This window comes from Metarhizium brunneum, chromosome 5, assembly GCF_013426205.1.
Source record: "Metarhizium brunneum chromosome 5, complete sequence".
NCBI lineage: Eukaryota > Fungi > Ascomycota > Sordariomycetes > Hypocreales > Clavicipitaceae > Metarhizium > Metarhizium brunneum.
This window is the reverse complement of record NC_089426.1, coordinates 2,314,975-2,334,122: the sequence shown is the minus strand read 5'-3', so window position 1 is coordinate 2,334,122 and position 19,148 is coordinate 2,314,975. Positions and strand designations below refer to the sequence as shown.

Below are 19,148 nucleotides of genomic sequence, written 5' to 3'. Positions count from 1 at the left end.
TCCTGGTGCAGCTGCTTGGTCAGACGTACCCGCTTATGTTCGCTCGCCGGCGGCCAAGCGCCACTCCCACGGCCCATCCTCCTCTCATCTCGCAGCACTTGAGTGAGCACTCGCGCACTTTGTACTTAAACCCACATCGCTTCCACTCCCAGCTGTCGAAAAAAATTCCATATCCATCTTGCAGCATTCTCAAGCCTTTGCCCCTTCCTATCCAACACCCATCGAGCTCTGCTGAAGCAGTTCTTGTTGCACATCAACCAGAAATAAGACACCTATAAACGGCTTTCTTCCCAGAGAATGGCTGTACGAGCTCAGTTTGAGAACTCCAACGAGTATGTGACCCCGCGGCTGTCAAAAGACGCAATGCACAAAGCAGCACACACACACACACACACACACACACACACACACACATCAACGACCCCGCCCCCGCCGTGCAGACCGAATTCTTGACTAACATATACACTCTTCTTCTTGACAGGGTCGGAGTCTTCTCGACCCTCACCAACTCATATGCCCTGGTGGCCCTCGGTGCCAGCGAGAACTTCTACTCTATCTTCGAGGCAGAGCTTCAAGATGTCGTGCCCACAGTCCGCACAACCATTGCGGGAACTCGCATCATCGGCCGATTGACGGCTGGTAACCGAAAGGGTCTCCTCGTGCCCACATCCACCACAGACCAGGAATTGCAACACCTGCGCAACTCCCTCCCAGACTCGGTGCGCATCCAGCGCATTGAAGAGCGTCTTTCCGCTCTTGGCAACGTCATCGCCACCAATGACCACATTGCCCTGGTTCACCCTGACCTCGAGCGCGAGACCGAAGAAATCATTGCCGACGTCCTCGGCGTTGAAGTCTTTCGACAGACCGTGGCTGACAATGTCCTTGTCGGCAGCTACATGAGCCTGTCCAACCAGGGCGGCCTCGTGCACCCCAAGACAAGCATCCAGGACCAGGACGAGCTGTCCAGCTTGCTACAGGTGCCCCTTGTTGCGGGCAGTGTCAACCGTGGCAGCAATGTCGTTGGCGCCGGCATGGTCGTCAACGACTGGCTGGCCGTCACTGGCCTCGACACCACAGCGACTGAGCTCAGTGTTATCGAAAGTGTTTTCAGACTCGGCGAGGGCATGGGCCCCAGCAACATCAATACCAGCATGAAGGATACCATGGTCGAAAGTTTCTACTAAACGCCATTTTCAATGGCTTCTTTGTTGATTAAAACACCACCGATTTTTGTTCATGGAATGAATTATTTTTCTCAAGATCTGGGCTGGGCTGCGTCATTGATTAACACTTTTCTTTTTTCCTTCAAACATGTTTTTCTGGGGGCATGGTGTTTGGATTCAAAACTATCTTCATGATTGCTCTTTTCATGGTCTTATATAACAACCCCTCCTGCTTACTCCTCAGAGATGGTAGGATATCCCGCCGGCAGGATTAGACGGCGGAGAATAGAAAGGAATGTGGACAAATTTTGCGTCTTTGTGCCTCTGTGGCTGCAATTTTCTGTCATTCATCATGTTGGCCATGCTTTACTTTTTTTTCATTCGTATGTACATCAGCCACCCCTCCAATACAGTAGGCAAAGTTGGCAAATCCTCAAAATCCTGCAAAAGCTGCCCCTCAACCCCACCACCTCCAGCTCCACCGCCTTCCATTCTCGTATACCCCTCCAACTTGAGCTCTGCCCAAGAACACCAACCACCAACGGGCGGTTGTATTAGTTACATACCTAGGCTAGGTATGTATTGTAGTCTCGGTCCAAATATACCAAAAAAAAAAAAACCAAAAACAAACACCAATTGCAGCGGCTCAACATGTCCCCCGACCCAGAGCACCTGGACCCGTCTGAGCTCGGCACCAAAGAATAGTAACCGCTACCCTCGCATTGTCCCCTCCCCTCCAGAAAACAAAAAGCAAGCTAACAACATGAAAAAAGCTGGAACACCCTCTACACGCGCGAACTGAGCAACCACGCCGCCGACCCCTCCGACACAGGAACATCATGGTTCGACGACTCGGACGCGGAGCGCAAAACGACACAGTTCCTAGACTCCCTATCGGCGGCGGCAGCGCTGGACAGGGACACAGCGTCGGTGCTCGACCTCGGCTGCGGCAACGGCTCGATGCTCTTCGCCCTCCGGGAGGAGGGATGGACCGGGCGCGCCCTCGGCGTGGACTACAGCCCGCAGAGCGTAGCGCTCGCGAGGCAGGTCGCTTCGTCGAGGGCGGCCGCGGCTCCGGTCGAGTTCGCAGAGTGGGACATCGTGGGCGGCTCGTACGCCGATGTCTTGGGCGGCGAGCAGACGGACGGCTGGGACGTGGTGCTGGACAAGGGCACGTTTGACGCCGTTTCGCTGTCGGACCAGCGCGACCAGCGCGGCAGGCGGCTGTGCGAGCTGTACGCCGGGCGCATCGCGCCGCTGGTCAGCAAGGGTGGCGTTTTCCTCGTGACGAGCTGCAACTGGACCGAAGAGGAGCTGACCAACTGGTTCGTGGGAAAGGAGAGTGAGGGCGGCTTTGTCGTGGCCGGAAGGGTGGAATATAGGACCTTTAGTTTTGGCGGTGTCAAGGGGCAGACCATTAGTACCTTGTGCTTCAAGAGGGTATGAACACCTACAATGGTATGGATGGAATGGTCAAATTTTAGATTTCAAGACAGCATAGACATATACGATACCCTTCAACGACGTACCCACGACACCTCCTCCTTCAACTACGTGACCTTCAAGTCTTTGTGAAATGAGGCTACAACACCCGACACCCATCTTGAATCGTTAGCAAGATTTGGTTTATTTTCGTATATACCCGCCCTTTCCTTTTACCATTTCCGATTGCTGGGGCAGACATTACAACCCATTTTACAAAACTCGACATCTTTCTTTCAACCCAATCAACATGTGGATGGAGAGAAAAGGACTTGGTTTTGGGATTTTGATCATTTTTTTGTTTGTCTCCTTGGCGCAGAGTCTAACTGTGGATGACAATGCAACGGAATTGCTTCATTACGTCTCTCTTACTGTCTCATCGCATTCTATGGTGATGTATTCATAGGCTCCCCGCCCTGCGCGGATCCCGTCGCTTCAGCTGCCGCCGTAGTCGCAAAGTATCGAACGTCCACATCGTCATCCTTTTGCAGTTTCGTCAAGTTGGGCAGGACGCGCTGCTGGATAAGCTCCTGGCCCTTGGGTGAAGGCACAATTTCGGCGCCCTCCTTCTCAAGTGAATACAGCGTCCCTTCATCCGGCAAGCGGCGCAGCGCGTTGATCAGTACCGAATAAGTCTTGGCCACGTTGAACCGGATGTTGGGGATATCGTCGTCGACCATCTTGTCAAGCATGGGCAGAATGGACTTGGCGATCACGTTTATGCTAACAACAGTAGCCAAAGTCTGTCATGACTTTATGTTAGTCTGCAATCGTAAAGGGAGGAATACCGCATCCCAGCAGCGAAGAGTAAACTTACCGAGATGGCAAAGCATGTGGTCATTCTGTACAGGTAGTTGGGATGGCTTCCCATTCCCATGACCTTGGGAATGATCTGCTCACTAGCCCACTCGACGCCAAACACCTCAGTCAACTTCTTCAAGTTGTGTGTGGCAGCCTCACGGATAGAGAAGACAGTATCTCCCAACCAGCCCATGCACAGATTGCTGAGTTTCTCATCAAAGAACTTGACCCCAAGCTGGCTTGCAAGTAGCGGGATGTACTCGATAATGGCGAGGCGGACTCTCCATTGCTTGTCTTCAGCCAGCTGAACAATGGCAGGCAGCAACGACTGTGATAAAAGGTCGATGCCAATGACTGCTTCTATTAGCAACTATCGAATTTTGATGCAATGCTTCTCTTTTCGAGGTACTTGCCTTGATTGACTTGCTCGAGTTTTGAGATGATGTGAAGTCTAACTTCAGGGAACTCGTCCTTGAGCATTTGGAGGAACATGGGGAGGAGGTGGTCAATAGTCCTACAACAGAGTCAGTCTCGAAGACTATAATAGGTTGCGGTGTAGGAACTACAACGTACTCTTGCTTGCCAAGAATAGGAGCCAATCCACTAATCTGCGTACCCAAGGCAGCACGAACGTGTTGTGAGCTGTCAGACACAAGGTCTTCAACACTGCCCATAATGTCGTTGAGCAGGGTAGATCGCTCGACCAAGGCGCAGAATCCAGGGATCTGACCGGCGATGGCAGTCCGAACTTCGGCCTCATTGTCCTTGAGCAACTTGACGAACGCGGGGACGAGGTCTCGTGAAACAACCTCTTCATCAACGGCCTTGGCGATCTATTTCGATGATTAGGAAAAAATGCCAAGGAAGAGGATTGACAGCGCCTGTTATACAACGTACCTTTTCGAACCTGTCGGCGATCATGTAACGAACCCTCCAGCTCTTGTCATCTATCAAATTCCGCAGAGAAGTCAACAGCACGCCATGGCTAGACTGTTGCTCTTTGGGCACGACCTCGGCGATGGAGATGAGAATCTCCACCGTGAGTAGGCGCACGCTGTCCTGGTCGTCTTGGACGAGGTGTTGGAAGAGGGGTATCATTTCGTCGATGACGATGGACGCGGGCATCTCTTTGACGAACTTGGCCAGGTTGGTGGCGGCTTGTCGGCGGACCATGGGGGTATCATCGTGGACGAGTAGGCCAAATTGCTGGCGAAGCTGTTCTTGGATAGGAGGAGAGACCTTGCGGTAAGGAGTTGTGAAGAGGCCACAGCCAGAGACTTTTGATGTGAACCAATCTGCCTTGGAGAGTCTGATGGTGAGTGGAATAAAGTACTCTTCGACTTGTTGTGCATCGAGGCTTTCGCAAATCTTGTTCAACGATTCGACGGCCTAGGGTGGCGCGATTGTCAGCGCGAAACGTGATGGCTGGCAAGCAGCGGCCGCAATTAGGCCCAAATGGAGGGGGGACAGTAGATGCGGACCTTGTCTCGAACCACGGGCTCTTCGATGGCAGCCAGATTCTCCAATGGCGACAGGAGGACATGACCATATGAAGGACCTCCAACGTACTCGATAAAGCCGCCTAGCTCATCGCTCAGGGCTACCAAGACTTCATCCTCGTCCTCGACAGATTCTATGAAGTTGAGAAGGAAAAGGTTAGGATTCGGATTGTTCAGAGACTGATACTAATGATGTTGATGATGGTGGTGATGATGATAGTGACACCATGCCGGGCCAACAGGTGGGCACGTGGGGAAAACAATACTAACCGTCGAGGAAAGGGATGAGCTCGTCTCTAGTGCGCTCGGCGCCAAGGGCAAGAGCAATGGTAGAGAGGCGGTGGATGGCGTTGAGGCGGAGCAGGACATCGTCGTGCTAGAATGAGCAAAGACATGATGGTTAACACGGGCTCTGAAGCCAAGGGGAGGCGATTCATGGGTGGTGATAAGAGAGGTGAAGGCTGGGTTGAAGTGGGCTGGCGCTGGGTAGCTGCTTGGTTTGTTTTTGGCTGCCTTACCTTTAGCTCGTCGATGAGAACTGCGATGGGATAAAGTTCGTCGTTTGTGTTGGTCGCGTCAGTCATGGCGAATGACGGAGAGTGACAGCGCGCGTCTGTCGGGGGGGAGGAGGGGAGGGAGCGTCGTCGAGATGGAGGAAAAGGCAGATGACGAGATGAGGGATGGATGAGGTGTGGTGGTTGGTGATTGAGGGTTGGTGGTGCCAGCACCCTTGAGCCGTCCTGAGCAGCCCTGATGAGCAGTGTCCAAGCACTAGCACGACGAGTCAATTGACTCGACCAGCCGCAGAAGCTGAAGCAGTGGCAGTCCCGGCGGTGGACATGTGGACCACCGTCTTCAGCCTCCAGTGCTGCGGTACTCACTGTGTCACTGCTCTACGCCCAGCACCCAAGTACCTGTATACTTACTTAAGTACTTTTTAACCAGAGATGAATGGAAGGAAGACGCGGCGGGCAGCTGTGATGCAATGCCCAGCCCAGCCCAGCCTAGCCCAGCACCCACGGTGGGCGATTCGACACATGCACTCTGTACTCCTCACACAAGCAGGAGACGACGTGCAATTCCACCAGACATGACTGGAACGGCCAAAATATTCAGCATCTTTGCAGAGGTGGGATCCAATGCGGGACATTGGATGCGTGGCTGGAGGCATGGCATAGGGACGCGAGTGACATGGCGATGCTCGAGCAGCAGAAACAACAGGAACATTGCTGACTTCATCTCACATACGCCCGTGTGCTCTCCTTCCAATTGGATGCAAATACAACATGGAACTTGTCGCTTTGCACAGGCTGACTTATCAACGGCCAGTGTTTCAGGCCTTCTTTCTGTCATTTCAATTCCACAGCTCTACGGAGTAATCAGACCGTCTGCTTATCGTCGGCTAACAATCAGCCCCTCATGCTAGTTCGAGAGTTCAGTGTTGGACATGGCCTGCTTCCATGGCTTCAATGTTCCAGTCATAAGCCCAGCTGCCCAGCTGCCCAGGTACTCTTACTTAGACCCAACATTTGAAGCATCTTGGGCCAATAAGTGCAACAGACAGACCCCCCGAGTAATTATTTGGAACAGGCCTGGCCAGCCAGTCTTGAAGAGGAAATGTAAGCACCAAACTGTTCCGGGCAAAAACTACTCGAGTGACTCAACGCCAAAAATCCACCCCGCAATATTATATGTGCTCTCTGGACCTCTTTGCGGTCCGTACAATCCAAACCGCTCATCATCGCCTCTACGGCCATCGACCGCAATCAACGCAGTCGCTTCCATCTAGACAACTGGCACAAGAGTCTGAGGCATTGAGACCCCAATATAACCATGCCCACCATCTCTGTGGACAAGTACAAGCTCTTTGAGGCCCTTGGCAAAAAGTATGTCTCTTCCCATCTGCGCTTCTGCCCCTCCTCCGTTGGTCCTTGTCCCTCCCTCGCCACGACAACCTGTATAATTCTTTGCCAATGCTATTTTTTTCCATTGTGCGCCTTCGCGATTTCTCACCACCATGCGTCATATTTTCCAATTCCCTACCTGGCTGTCGTACGCATGCCCACATGGACTGACCATTGCTTGATTCGCAAACAGGTTTACCAAGGAAGAGTTCGAAGACCTCTGCTTCGACTATGGCATCGAGCTCGACGAAGATACCGAGGACCAGGAGCGTCCTATTGTTGATGGCCAGCAGGAACCCCCTCAGCTGAAAATCGAAATCGGAGCCAACCGCTATGACATGCTCTGCTTCGAGGGCATCGCCCTCAACCTCAACATCTTCCTTGGTCGCATAAAGCCTCCCAACTTCCGCGTCGTCGAACCCAAGGACGCCAATACTCAAGTAATCAAGGTTCTGCCCGACACCACAAAGGTCCGCCCTTACGTCTCTGGTGCCGTCTTGCGCAATATCAAGTTCACTGCCGACCGCTATGAATCCTTCATTGCTCTACAGGACAAGCTGCACCAAAACCTGGCTCGAAACCGAACCCTGGTGTCCATGGGAACACACGATCTGGACACCATCCAGGGCCCCTTCACCTACGAGGCTCTGCCTCCCAGGGACATCAAGTTTATTCCCTTGAATCAGACCAAGGAAATGAACGCTGAAGAGCTCATGACCTTCTACGAAACCGATAAACATCTTGGCCGCTACCTGCATATCATCCGCGACGCCCCCGTATATCCCGTCATTTACGACGCCAACCGTATTGTTTGTTCATTGCCTCCCATCATCAACGGCGAGCACTCCAAGATCACCTTAAACACCACCAATGTCTTCATCGAGATCACCGCCACCGACATGACCAAGCTGCAAATTGTTCTCGACATGCTGGTAACCATGTTTTCCGGCTACGTCCAAGAGCCTTTCACTGTCGAGCCCGTCAAGATCATTTCAGAGCACAACGGCTTAACCCGTGTCACGCCGTCACTGAAGCCCAGAGTCACCCATGCCGAGGTTGACTACCTCAATAGCTGTACTGGCTTGAGCGAGACACCCGAGGGCCTTTGCAAGCTCCTCACCAAGATGGCCTACGACTCCAGGCCCTCAGACAAGGATCCCAACTTGCTCGAAGTCTCCATCCCTCCCACGCGTGCCGATGTCCTGCATCAATGTGATATTATGGAGGACCTGGCGGTCTGTTATGGTTTCAACAAGCTGCCTCGCACTGCCCCGACACGAAGTGCCACCATCGGTGCCCCCCTCATGATCAACAAGCTGGCCGACATTGTCCGATTCGAAGCCGCCATGGCCGGCTGGAGCGAAGTCTTGCCCCTCATTCTCTGCAGCCACGATGAGAACTTTGCCTGGTTGAACCGCAAGGACGACGGCAAGACTGCCGTGCGTCTGGCAAACCCCAAGACCCTGGAATACCAAATTGTCCGCACCTCCCTGCTGCCCGGCCTCCTCAAGACCATCCGCGAGAACAAGGGTCACAGCGTTCCCTTCAAGATCTTCGAAGTTTCAGACGTTGCCTTCAAGGACGAATCTTCTGAGCGCAAGGCCCGCAACGAGCGCCACTTCGCCGCCGCGTGGTGCGGCAAATCAAGTGGTTTCGAGGTCGTACACGGCCTGCTCGACCGTATCCTCTCCATGCTCCGGACCGCCTTCCTCACTCACGACGAAGGCCTCACTGCCAAAGAGAGCGTCGACTACCAGGTCAAGCAGAATCCCACCAAGGCCGATGGCTACTGGATCGAGGAGCTCAAGGAGGAGACTTTCTTCCCTGGCCACGCTGCCGCGGTGCATCTTCGCTTGGGCGGCAAGGACCGACGTATTGGCGAGTTTGGCATCATCCACCCTACAGTGTTGGAGAAGTTCGACTTGAGGTTCGTTCCCTGCTTCCTTTTTTTATACGCATGTCTACGTCTATTAACATTGTATAGATATCCCGTCAGCACGCTCGAGATTAACCTCGAGGTCTTCTTATAAACAGTAGAATACTAGAATTTGCCGGCGCAAAAGATGGTAGAATAGACCTCAGATGTGGAAGAGAGAAACCGCATTTGAAATGATACGGCCTAGATGATTGACGTGTTAGCATCGAGAGACGAGATTCACGAGATCAGACAGTTAAAAAAAAAAAAAAAAGAGCCACCAAACGTATCAACACTTCCTGTGAAATATCAATTTCTCAAAAAGTCGAAATGGCTTGAATAATCGGTCATTATCAACGCTACGCTATGGTTTCCGCCATCTATGGAACACTGGTAATGTATATATGTACGATTCGCTGCGCCTCTAGAATACGCCCGGTTTTTCTGCCATGCAATTGCCCAAACACTTAGCCTTCGATATGCATGTTTGAGATTCAACCACGATTGTATCAGCTGATCGCCTTTCCCCAGAGGAGAAGCTCGTGCCTGGCCGCTCTTCTGCTCTGAATAATGATTTTGCCATTTCCACTGTAGTGTGACTAATATAGCCGGAGGGTCCAGCATTTGGGAGACAGTCCAGGCAATACGACGGGCTTGCTGCATCGTCCACCTCTGTCTCTTCTAAAGGTTCGACGATTGCCCACCCACAACTGATGCCATCTGTCGGGGTGGAACATCTAGGGAACTTATCACTCTTAATTGTTATCATATGGCGGAATGGGCGAGGTCGTGGGCATTTACGAATAATCGTATTCGACGTTTCAATGACTTGGCAAGGCTTCTGCAAGCCCTCGTCCTCGTCAGGAAACATGACTCTCTATGTCATCTCGCGCATCTCTTGCTCCGCATGCGGAGCTGTGGCTGATCCGGAAGCCTCTGCACGACCGAGGTTGCTTAGTATGCTTTTGCCAATGTTCAATCCTGACAGGCCATCCCGAATGGCTGCAAAGGCGTTTGGACCTTCGGCAGACGCGCTACGGCGCAATGCAGAATGCTTGTTATCTGATGTGATTGTCTCGTGCCCAGTTTCCACTGCTGTCAATACGGAGTGGGTGTTGCCCAAGCCTGGAGGTTTCGGTGTTCCTGAAGCTGATCGCGAGATTTGATCTGGACGGGGGGAACCTTGTAAACTTGACACTGCTGCAAGGCGGCCATTCTCGGCAGCGGCAGCAGCATTCAAAGAGCCATTCATTTCATCATCAGTGCGACCAAACACTTGATACCACCATCTTATTTCTTTGAGATTGGGCAGAATAATTCTCTCCTTACCTCTGATGCGATCATCGACAGTGGGATCGTAGTCGGGGTTTGTAAATTCTTGCTTTCGACATAGGAAGTAGTCCCAGACCGATGACGTCCTCTCACCAACCCTAGCATCTTTCCTTTGTTTCTCAGAGTTGTACAAGAATGTTCCATATTGACAGGAGTAGAGGTGATAAAGAAGACGGCGGAGGAAGCGCTCGTTGTATTCAAAACGGGTAGGGTTCTGCTTGATCAACTGATAGGCACAGTCGAGGAACTGGTGGAACACAGGGCTCACCATCTTTGGCGTGGTGGCTTCCTCGTCGACTACTTTTCCAGAAGTGACCTCGCTGGCCGTGTCCAACTCAGACTCATCCTTGGTCGGATTGAAGAAGCGTCTAGCGCCAGTGAGAACGTTCTGAAGCGCATCGTTGCGACCGTCATTTTCCCCAGGTTGAACCTTGGACCCAGCCAAGGCGTCCTTCTGGACTGCGAACCAGTCCTCGTGGTTCAAATATCCAGACCGGAGCCTGAACATGTGGCCAAATGATAGCCAATCCTTCTCCACTAGAACAATGAAGCCTTCTATTGTCCTGAAGTAAGGATCCAACATAATTTGTGCTAAAGCGCTCAGTTGACTAGTGCGATCCCATCCGTCGGAGCAATGGATTAGTACGTGTGAGTGGTTGATGCCAATTCTACGGGTAATGATGGCTGAACCGTCGAGAATTTCATGAATGTGTCGCAACCAGTTGCTTTGATGCAGGAGGTCTCGATTTGGGGGAAGGGGAGATATGTCAGCGTCCTTGAGGGCCTCTACCACTCTGTTCAGCGAGTTGCGCATGACGTGGATATTCCCAATACTGAGAAAGGTCTTCGTGGCAAACTTGTACTTGTCCATGTTCTCGGATCCCATGCCCTGGACTTGATTGACCATGGCGTTGATCGAGGGGCGAGCGTCGACAATCATATTGGCCTGCTGTCGCCCATATATCCTCGTTTCGCCCGTCTTTTCATCGTAGATGGCGGCTGACCGCGAGATTAATTCATCTTCGTAGCGCTCCATATCTGACAACGATGCTTCCAACATGCTACTGTCCGCTGGTTCCTGTTGGCTCGCAGGTGGTGTAGATTCCTCCGATCCACCGGGCATCCAGGCGGAGAAAGATGCCGCGACAAGTCTCTCATCTTGCACATTTGTCCTTCTGGTAATGCCCGATAGTGGTTGGGAGCTTCTCGTAATTGTGCAGTTGTTGATGGGATGAATATAGGTTAAGACCGGAATACGATTCCGGGAGCGAAAGTCTCTGGCGTATTTGAGGACATTATCCGAGATTTTGGAAGGTACAACGAGAAAGGCCGGGTAAGTATCGCAAAATGTATAATCCTTATTGATTGTAGTAACTCTCCAGCCCTTATCAGGCAACTTTTCGCTGATACCCTGCCTCCGGAACTCAGCCTTGGGGTCGTAGAACTCCCACCCATTCATTTCCTTTTCATTCTTAAGAGGTCTGTGGCTGAACGCATAAAGTTTTTCCACTGTGCCAAGTTTGCAGGTTCTCGACTTGATAAAGTCAAAGGCTTCACGGGCGACATCATTGTCGACAAAGTTGAAGGTGACAAAAGTGAAATCGCGACATCGAATACGTATAGACGGGGACTGCCTAGATGTAGGAGGCGTTGGACGAAGGGAGCAGTACAAGAGGATTGGATATGTCAGCCACCGCTCTCTCATCTTGGGTGGTGTTGCAGGGTCGGCCGGCCCTGCATGTTGGTCTATAGGAGCGCAAAACACCATGTGATAGTCTGTAAGTCGCAGGATGCCAGTGGTGGTTTGGCCACCGTAGATGCCCTTGACATTGTGGACAACCTAGAACAAGCGAGCCATGTTAGACCTCATCGGGTGGTGAAGGTTGCGCAGAGCGGTATGCCTGTCTAGTCCTCATACCTTCTTGGCTTCCATCTTCCTGCCTGGCACCTGTTGTACTTGAATGGTTCTCAAGGTAATGCGACGGTGTTATACTCCGAATTAGGAAAAGGACGAAGCATAAGAACTTGACGCCATAAACTGTTGCTGCTTTCCCCGCCGCTGTATCCGCGATTCGCCGGTTGGAGCAGTCGTCAGCGCAAATCGGTGGCAGAAGCTCGGAAGATCGCTTCAACTCGGAGAGAGTGGTTGACCGACAAGTAGCTTTATAACATTATACGAGGCAGCGGGAAAAGAGAAATGTTCTACTTGCAGAAAATCTGTTGGGAAGCTGAGACTGGAATGACAAGGCGGAATGCTGCATTGGGGACCAGTTTGCAAGCCAAGCTCCGAAGTAACTGGTCTCACGAGCACATTCACCACCTGTCGAAGGTGGGGTGCTCACATCCTCGAGTGGTTGGTGAGCAGCGACGACGTCAGGCGCAGTCCGTCTCAGTAGTGCTCTTGCCCACTGAATGACCTACAGGCAAGCTCACCTGGTAGGCTGGCGACAGGTGCAGCTCAATGCAGCCTAGCGTCAGAGTCCCGTCCGACCTCGACTGGGCGGCGGTCGGCAAAGCAGAATTTCCGGGCATGCCAGGAACCAGGTTGGCAAGTTGGGTGCTGTGCAAGGGCATGTCCAGCAAAAGCCCCACATCCCACCGCCCACTTTCCCAGTGCGTAGACGAAAAAAAAAAAAGCGCGTGCAGGTTTAGGGCTCAACCCACAGCCGAAAATTGAGGGACGATACTTTCTGAGGCAGTTAGTCCATCGCGAAACCTTTCGACCTCAGCCCGCCGAATACCCTCCATTCCGCCCGTTTCGTCGACCGCCGTCTCTTTTCGTCCCTACGAATCGACACCCTTACTAAATCACCCTTAACAAGATGGCTCACCCCGGTGCTCAGATGTGAGTTCTTCCCCGTCCTCGCTCTGCTATTTGTTTTGTTCTCGGCCAGGTTGTGTGCATCGATGGAGACGGAATTGTTTCAGCAAGATGTTGCGGGTGTGGCTGGAATAAATTGAGATGCCGTCATATTGCGACAAATGGGGGACTGTCAAGTTTGGACCATGTCTGGAAATATTCAAATTGAGACCGAAGGAAGCTGCAACACCAATTCCAAGCACACCAACGGGGACGGACCGTCATGGATATCGATTTACACATTTCTCTTTTGGCAGACCAAATGGACCGCGACAGAAGCATGGGGGCGGCATTGCTAACATCCCATTCTCATCTAGCTCCAAGAGGAGAAAGTTCGTCGCTGACGGTGTTTTCTACGCCGAGCTGAACGAGTTCTTCCAGCGCGAACTCGCCGAGGAGGGTTACTCCGGCGTCGAAGTCCGCGTCACGCCCACCGTCACGGACATCATCATCCGCGCCACCCAGACCCAGGAGGTCCTCGGCGAGCAGGGCCGCCGCATCCGCGAGCTCACCTCCCTGATCCAGAAGCGATTCAAGTTCCCCGAGAACTCGGTCTCTCTGTACGCCGCCAAGGTCCAGAACCGTGGTCTCTCCGCCGTCGCCCAGTGCGAGTCCCTCCGCTACAAGCTGCTCAACGGCCTGGCCGTCCGCCGCGCCTGCTACGGTGTCCTCCGCTTCATCATGGAGTCGGGCGCCAAGGGCTGCGAGGTCGTCGTCTCCGGCAAGCTCCGTGCCGCCCGTGCCAAGTCCATGAAGTTCACCGACGGCTTCATGATCCACTCCGGCCAGCCCGCCAAGGAGTTCATCGACACTGCTACCCGCCACGTCCTGCTCCGCCAGGGTGTCCTGGGCATCAAGGTCAAGATCATGCGCGGCTCCGACCCCGACGGCAAGGCCGGTCCTTCCAAGTCCCTCCCCGACGCCGTCACCATCTTCGAGCCCAAGGAGGAGCAGGTCGTTCTCCAGCCCGTCAGCCAAGACTACGGCGCCAAGGCTGCCGCCGCCCAGGCCAGCCAAGATGCCCGCGTTGCCGAGCAGGAGGCCGAGGCCGAGCCTGCTCAGCAGTAAGCAGCAACCAAGGGACCTATTGCGGTGAACAGGAACAACAAGGGGAGACCACGCGGCGGAGGGAGGAAGGTGACTGTGGAAAACAAAGTTGTCAACAGAGTACTATATCCTCTTTACAAAAATGCTGATGATGATCCACGATACACAAATGGGACGTTGGGAAGACGACTGACAAGGCGAGAAAGGGGGGAGGAAAGCCAAAGGGATATGGCGGTCTACTCTAAGGCGTCAATTGATCTTATTTGCATCTGCTCAGGGCATTGGACGGTTTCATCTTGTTTTTTTGTAATGGTAGATCAAGCCACAAAAAAGAATTGAGACCCGAGAATCCGATGAATACGTCTTGCAATGGAGCCATTTTGAAACTTCTGCTCTGTGTAACGCCACCTATGTATGATGGAGCTGTTAGGGTCCGGATAAAACAAACGTCAATTCAGTGAAAAAGTGGCAGTCGTCCAGGGTATGCGAGGACTTTATATGCTGCCTGACGCTACAGCAAGATCTGCGGCTGGCTACAGGCCTGAGTATGCATCCCAACGGCCGATTCCCTAACACCGGTCAACACTAGCCGCAAGAAGTCACCATCGTGGCAGGTCAAGATGCACTTGGCAAAAGGCGGTTTGATATTTCTTCTAAGTCTACAAACGGATCCCAGAGCTTGAAACGGCCTGGACGCAACTCGCCCATATTTGACTTCATCAGCGTTTCCAGACGTGCCCCTAGCTGCTCTGCTTATCAAAGCATTGCTTCCATCAAAACCAATCAACATCTCTTCCTTCATATAATGCATTCCGTGCTAGTCGTACAGGGAAGAGGTGTTATATCCGTAACATTCGCAGCCACTTCTTCCCACATTCAATAATCCCAAAAAAGCTCGCTGCCGCCGCCATTTCTCCCGTAGGAAAAGGAGCTTGAACAAGAGCAAGCCGTATGATGAGCAGTCGATAACAGAAAAATCAACCAGAAGCGACACATGAACGCCGGGGGTAAAGACGAAAAATAAAACTCGTTAGTCCCTGCTTCTCCCTCAACTTTTTTTTAAAAAAACCCAAAAAATTCATGTAGATTTGTTCACTGCCCCCAGGCGAATTGCTGGCGTCACATGAAAAAGGCAAAACAAATGGCAGGAATCTGTATCGTGCATGCATGATGATAATGTCGACCGGCGAAAATCTTACTCCAAATGGTTCGAGAATGTACAGCGGCGATGTGTGTCCAGGGATAACATGCTGAGGTAGCAAAAAGGAAGGCCAGACGGATGCAAAAGTCGCTTTTGCACCAGTCTGTCCTGGTATTGTTGGGTGGGAATGGAAATCATCAGCGGAGGAAGGCCAGACGGATGCAAAAGTCGCTTTTGCACCAGTCTGTCCTGGTATTGTTGGGTGGGAATGGAAATCATCAGCGGCATAATGTGTGTCCCTCATTCCTATCTTTCAGTGGATTTCTGGTTTTGTAGTTCAATGCCGTTCTCGTGCGGTTCCTTCTTGCCATTGGCTTTGCCATTGGAGCGGCTACCTTCGTCTTCACTCTCCTCTGCAAGATCAGTGAGTCCAAATCCTGCGGCTTCCTCTTCGTCGTAAGCCCGGATCAGGCCTTCCCTGTCGCTGTGAAGACTTCCTATGCTATGCCGTGATGGGTCTCCGCTTCGCCGGGCTTGCATGCTGCGACGTGTTTGGAATCCAGATACCATGTCAGTGGGTGTTGCATCATATCCACCTCGGCCGGCAATGAGTTTTTGACCGTTGGGGTCGCCACGAGAAAGGTTCAGCAGGTACACTCCAGTAAAGGTGACCAGGAAACCACAAAGCAGCGAGAGTGTGTTGACTGGATCGGTTGTGTTGAAGCCGCTAAATAAGATGAATGAGGCACAGAGAGTAGCTGTGGTAAATGTCACATAATAGAGAGGGTTGACACTGTTGATTATCCCATCAGTTCTACTAACCAAACAAAAAAGCTTGTGCAATGGTTTGATTACTTGTCCAACTCACATATTAGTCGGGAACGAGGCCAAGGCCTTGTTAAAGTAGTTCATTTGCGTCAGGATACAGACGGCCGTCAAGATCAAGAATACATAAGTTGACGGGTGGCTGAACTGATTATTGCCAGCAAAAGTAAGTTTGAGAGCGATGCCAAAAGCTTTGACGGACATGACGGAGATGGAGCCGACGGTTGAGCAGATGGACAGGTAGATGAGGGCGTTCTTCTTGCCGTATTGGGGTGCGATTCTATAGATCATGAATACTGCAAATGCGACAACGGTAATGGCATACAAGAGGAAGCCTGCAACGTTGTGTTAACATTTAACTCAACATGGCGGACGATTGTTTTGGCATTGTAGACGTAAAAAAGCACCTACCAGGTCGAAGTGCATAGTCCAGAATCTGGTCAATGGTCTCGATTTCCTCGTCGGGAGGGGCATGAAGGACAATGACTACAGCTCCAATGAGGCAGATGGCACTGCCCAGCTTGCCCAGGGTTCCAAGCTCCTCTTTCAAGAAATATGATCCCAAGACGGCGCCAATAAGGACACTGAGGGCGCCAAGAGGTGTAACGAGAATCGCGGGAGCAAAGGCATAAGCTGCAAAATTGCAAACTTCCCCGATACCAACTGCGCATATCGAGATTAGCGGAAACGGACAGAACGGTTACAGAATGATAAGGGAGGCATACGAGTTGCAATACCAGCCCACCAGAGCGGACTTTTCAGGTAGACAAACCCGTCGCCTTCAAATCCATGTCTTTCTTCAGCATGAATCAAACCCTAGCGTGGTGCGTGTTAGATATGCAACGGACCATTATTGTCGTGAGGAGCCATCTGAAAGAAGCCAAACAAACCTTTTTTGTAATGACGAAACTTGTACCTGGGAATGGACAGTCAGCAAACGAGTCTGTGTGCGCCTGAGATGGTGTGTAGAACATACCAATAGCTAATGCCGATGACATGGCAAGCGCCAAGCCGATATATCTACATCATCTGGATTAGTGACGAGACGTCCAAACAGGCAAGCTGAAGCAATTTCGCAGCTTGTGGTACGAGGGGGAGCTCAGGCCACGCAATGTCTAAGACGTACTTGTCTTCAAGCATAATGGTAGTGTCGCGCGCAAATGGCGTCTCGGGATCTAAAACGAATGCTGAAGGCGAGGGAGAAGGAAAGAATGACAGTTGTAACACGATGAAAGAAGGAAGAGGCGGAGGAGCGTCGCCAACAGCCTTCACGGGGCCAAATATATCGGCGTGGGCGGAAAAGTAGCAGCCGAGGGCAAAGGACGGACAGAGTCGCAAATGGAAATCAGGCGCCGCCCATTAAGAAAGTAAGTTCGGCACGAAGTCGTAGTACAAGGCAGCGGCGCAAACCGATCCAGCGGACGAGAGAGATCGGGCGATGGACGGTGGCAGAATAGACGATGCGAAGGGCGCGTACGCAGCGGTGGCTGGCTGGCTGGCTGGTTGGTTGGATGGATGGATGGATGGATGTCGTTCTCGCCGCTGTCGGTGGTCGGCTCCGTGCCAGACGTCGCAGAATCCGCGTAGACGGAGAGCAAGAAGAGGTTTGCCGGGGACGTGTAGAAGCGCAATCAAAAAGGAGTCGTCGGTACGCGTAGGAGGAGAGGATGAGGGCGGTGGTGATGAGACGGAAGGTCGTCGTGGCCGCAAGAGATGGTGTGGAGGGTCGCAACTCGCATGCAGGATTCCAAGCAATGTGGACTGACGGAGTGACGGAGTGACGGAGTGACTTGCTTGAGCACTGGCGCGGTGGAGGGCTTTTTGGCGTGGCTTCAGGTGGGCGAGGTGGGCTCGTTGGCGAGGTCGGGGCACATGTGCACCGAACCAGCACGACTTGAGCGGAGCGCGCACACACACATGCTTGAGCGTGCAGGTGTGTGCAGATACATGGCTCAAGAGTATCCGGTGACCGTCTGGTGTTCAGTGTTCAACGTTGGTGCCTGGCCAAAGGGTCCCGCGCGCCAGCATGCCCTGGACATGGAGCAATGCTCAGGCACCGCGGGCGTTCCGGCTTCTGTGGAGAGGCACCGGACCAGACCTGGCCGACAGCAGATTCCAGGCGTCCCAGGCCCAGAGCTAAGCCGACAAGGTATGCAGTACTTGCATTCCAAGTCGTCGCGTCCTTGCGTCGTCGCCTTCCCCCTCACTACTACTCTGGTAGTTACTTAAGTCTACTTTAAGTAAGTACCAGACTCCAAGGTATTCCGGTGTCGTATCATTAACCTGTATTGAACAAAAGCAGTGCCTACTGATCTTCGTACATACTAAGTAGACTCCAACAGCCGCCGCACATCAAGTTGGAAACTTTAAAAGACCCGTTCTGAGCATGCGATTCTTGCTGGACAATTTAGCGCCGCGGCTTCGGTCAACGAGAGAGTCCCCACGCCATTCCTCAGAGAATAAACACAACAAGTCTGTCGAGATGCGAGTGCCGAAATGGGCATCAACCTAACAACAAACAGGCCAAGGTGATTCTACGGCTAACTCAACCATCAACTCCCCAACGCGACTCCTGTCCACAGCCTGCGCCCGGCGGCTGTACCATGTCCTGTTGTCGACGTGCTGCTCACTTCTTCTTCGTCCCTCCCTTCCCTCGTATCACAGAGATACGTACATAGATGCAAGGGTCCACACCCTCAGAGTTTTGCTGGCCACAAATGACTGGCTCACATTTTTAGAGCCCACGGGTACCTGGACAGGGGCGGGGATCCCAAAGTCTGGAGGAGAACGCCAGACGGCCGCTGTAAATATTCATTGACACTATGAAAAAAAAGTGTTTCATCCCTTTAATTAATTCAACCCTCGGGATTTCCATTTATTGCTTCCGAGATGTCGTCGTCCAGGGGGTATCCCATGTAAACCATTATTGGTCATGGCTCCATCGTTCTCCCCGTGAGCATCTTGACGCTTTGCCCTCGCCTTGCAAGTCGTGTACTCCGTACTACTACTTACTAGCTTCGACTCTATCTTGTTCCCATGTACATATGTACACCCTTGACTTGTCTTGGCTCCGTATTTATCTTTGTCTTCGAAAAACTGCTCAAACTAGCCTAGCGCCCACTACTTCGCCCTCCCCTTCCCCACCACGTTTCAAAGTTCAACTACAATGCACACAG

The 19,148-nt window shown here is 52.3% G+C and overlaps 7 protein-coding genes across 7 annotated transcripts; 4 read left to right on the top strand and 3 right to left on the bottom strand.

Annotated features, from left to right (window-relative positions):
• Positions 1-297: 297 nt before the first annotated feature.
• On the top strand, positions 298-1,187 carry TIF6 (Eukaryotic translation initiation factor 6; the record flags this gene model as incomplete). The annotated part of the gene is made up of 2 exons (XM_014686836.1): positions 298-332; positions 482-1,187. The coding sequence occupies 2 exons, from the start codon at positions 298-300 to the stop codon at positions 1,185-1,187; spliced, it is 741 nt and encodes a 246-aa protein (XP_014542322.1).
• Positions 1,188-1,817: 630 nt separating this feature from the next.
• EFM4 (Protein-lysine N-methyltransferase EFM4) lies at positions 1,818-2,612 on the top strand (the record flags this gene model as incomplete). Its single annotated transcript, XM_066131318.1, has 2 exons — positions 1,818-1,846; positions 1,940-2,612. 2 exons carry the CDS (start codon positions 1,818-1,820, stop codon positions 2,610-2,612), a joined length of 702 nt encoding a protein of 233 aa, XP_065987458.1.
• A 422-nt stretch (positions 2,613-3,034) lies between these two features.
• On the bottom strand, positions 3,035-5,532 carry paa1 (Protein phosphatase PP2A regulatory subunit A; the record flags this gene model as incomplete). The annotated part of the gene is made up of 8 exons (XM_066131317.1): positions 3,035-3,391; positions 3,466-3,803; positions 3,863-3,963; positions 4,023-4,282; positions 4,347-4,838; positions 4,931-5,082; positions 5,219-5,324; positions 5,467-5,532. The coding sequence occupies 8 exons, from the start codon at positions 5,530-5,532 to the stop codon at positions 3,035-3,037; spliced, it is 1,872 nt and encodes a 623-aa protein (XP_065987328.1).
• A 1,249-nt stretch (positions 5,533-6,781) lies between these two features.
• Positions 6,782-8,882, top strand: frs1 (Phenylalanine--tRNA ligase beta subunit; the record flags this gene model as incomplete). The annotated part of the gene is made up of 3 exons (XM_014686839.1): positions 6,782-6,834; positions 7,046-8,779; positions 8,837-8,882. 3 exons carry the CDS (start codon positions 6,782-6,784, stop codon positions 8,880-8,882), a joined length of 1,833 nt encoding a protein of 610 aa, XP_014542325.1.
• A 762-nt stretch (positions 8,883-9,644) lies between these two features.
• SAC1 (Phosphoinositide 3-phosphatase) lies at positions 9,645-12,032 on the bottom strand (the record flags this gene model as incomplete). The annotated part of the gene is made up of 2 exons (XM_014686840.1): positions 9,645-11,939; positions 12,018-12,032. The coding sequence occupies 2 exons, from the start codon at positions 12,030-12,032 to the stop codon at positions 9,645-9,647; spliced, it is 2,310 nt and encodes a 769-aa protein (XP_014542326.1).
• Positions 12,033-12,921: 889 nt separating this feature from the next.
• On the top strand, positions 12,922-14,027 carry RPS3C (40S ribosomal protein uS3; the record flags this gene model as incomplete). The annotated part of the gene is made up of 2 exons (XM_014686841.1): positions 12,922-12,944; positions 13,277-14,027. 2 exons carry the CDS (start codon positions 12,922-12,924, stop codon positions 14,025-14,027), a joined length of 774 nt encoding a protein of 257 aa, XP_014542327.1.
• Positions 14,028-15,453: 1,426 nt separating this feature from the next.
• On the bottom strand, positions 15,454-16,970 carry G6M90_00g087870 (uncharacterized protein; the record flags this gene model as incomplete). Its single annotated transcript, XM_066131316.1, has 6 exons — positions 15,454-15,940; positions 16,016-16,307; positions 16,384-16,635; positions 16,698-16,788; positions 16,863-16,888; positions 16,949-16,970. 6 exons carry the CDS (start codon positions 16,968-16,970, stop codon positions 15,454-15,456), a joined length of 1,170 nt encoding a protein of 389 aa, XP_065987375.1.
• Between the last annotated feature and the right edge of the window lie 2,178 nt (positions 16,971-19,148).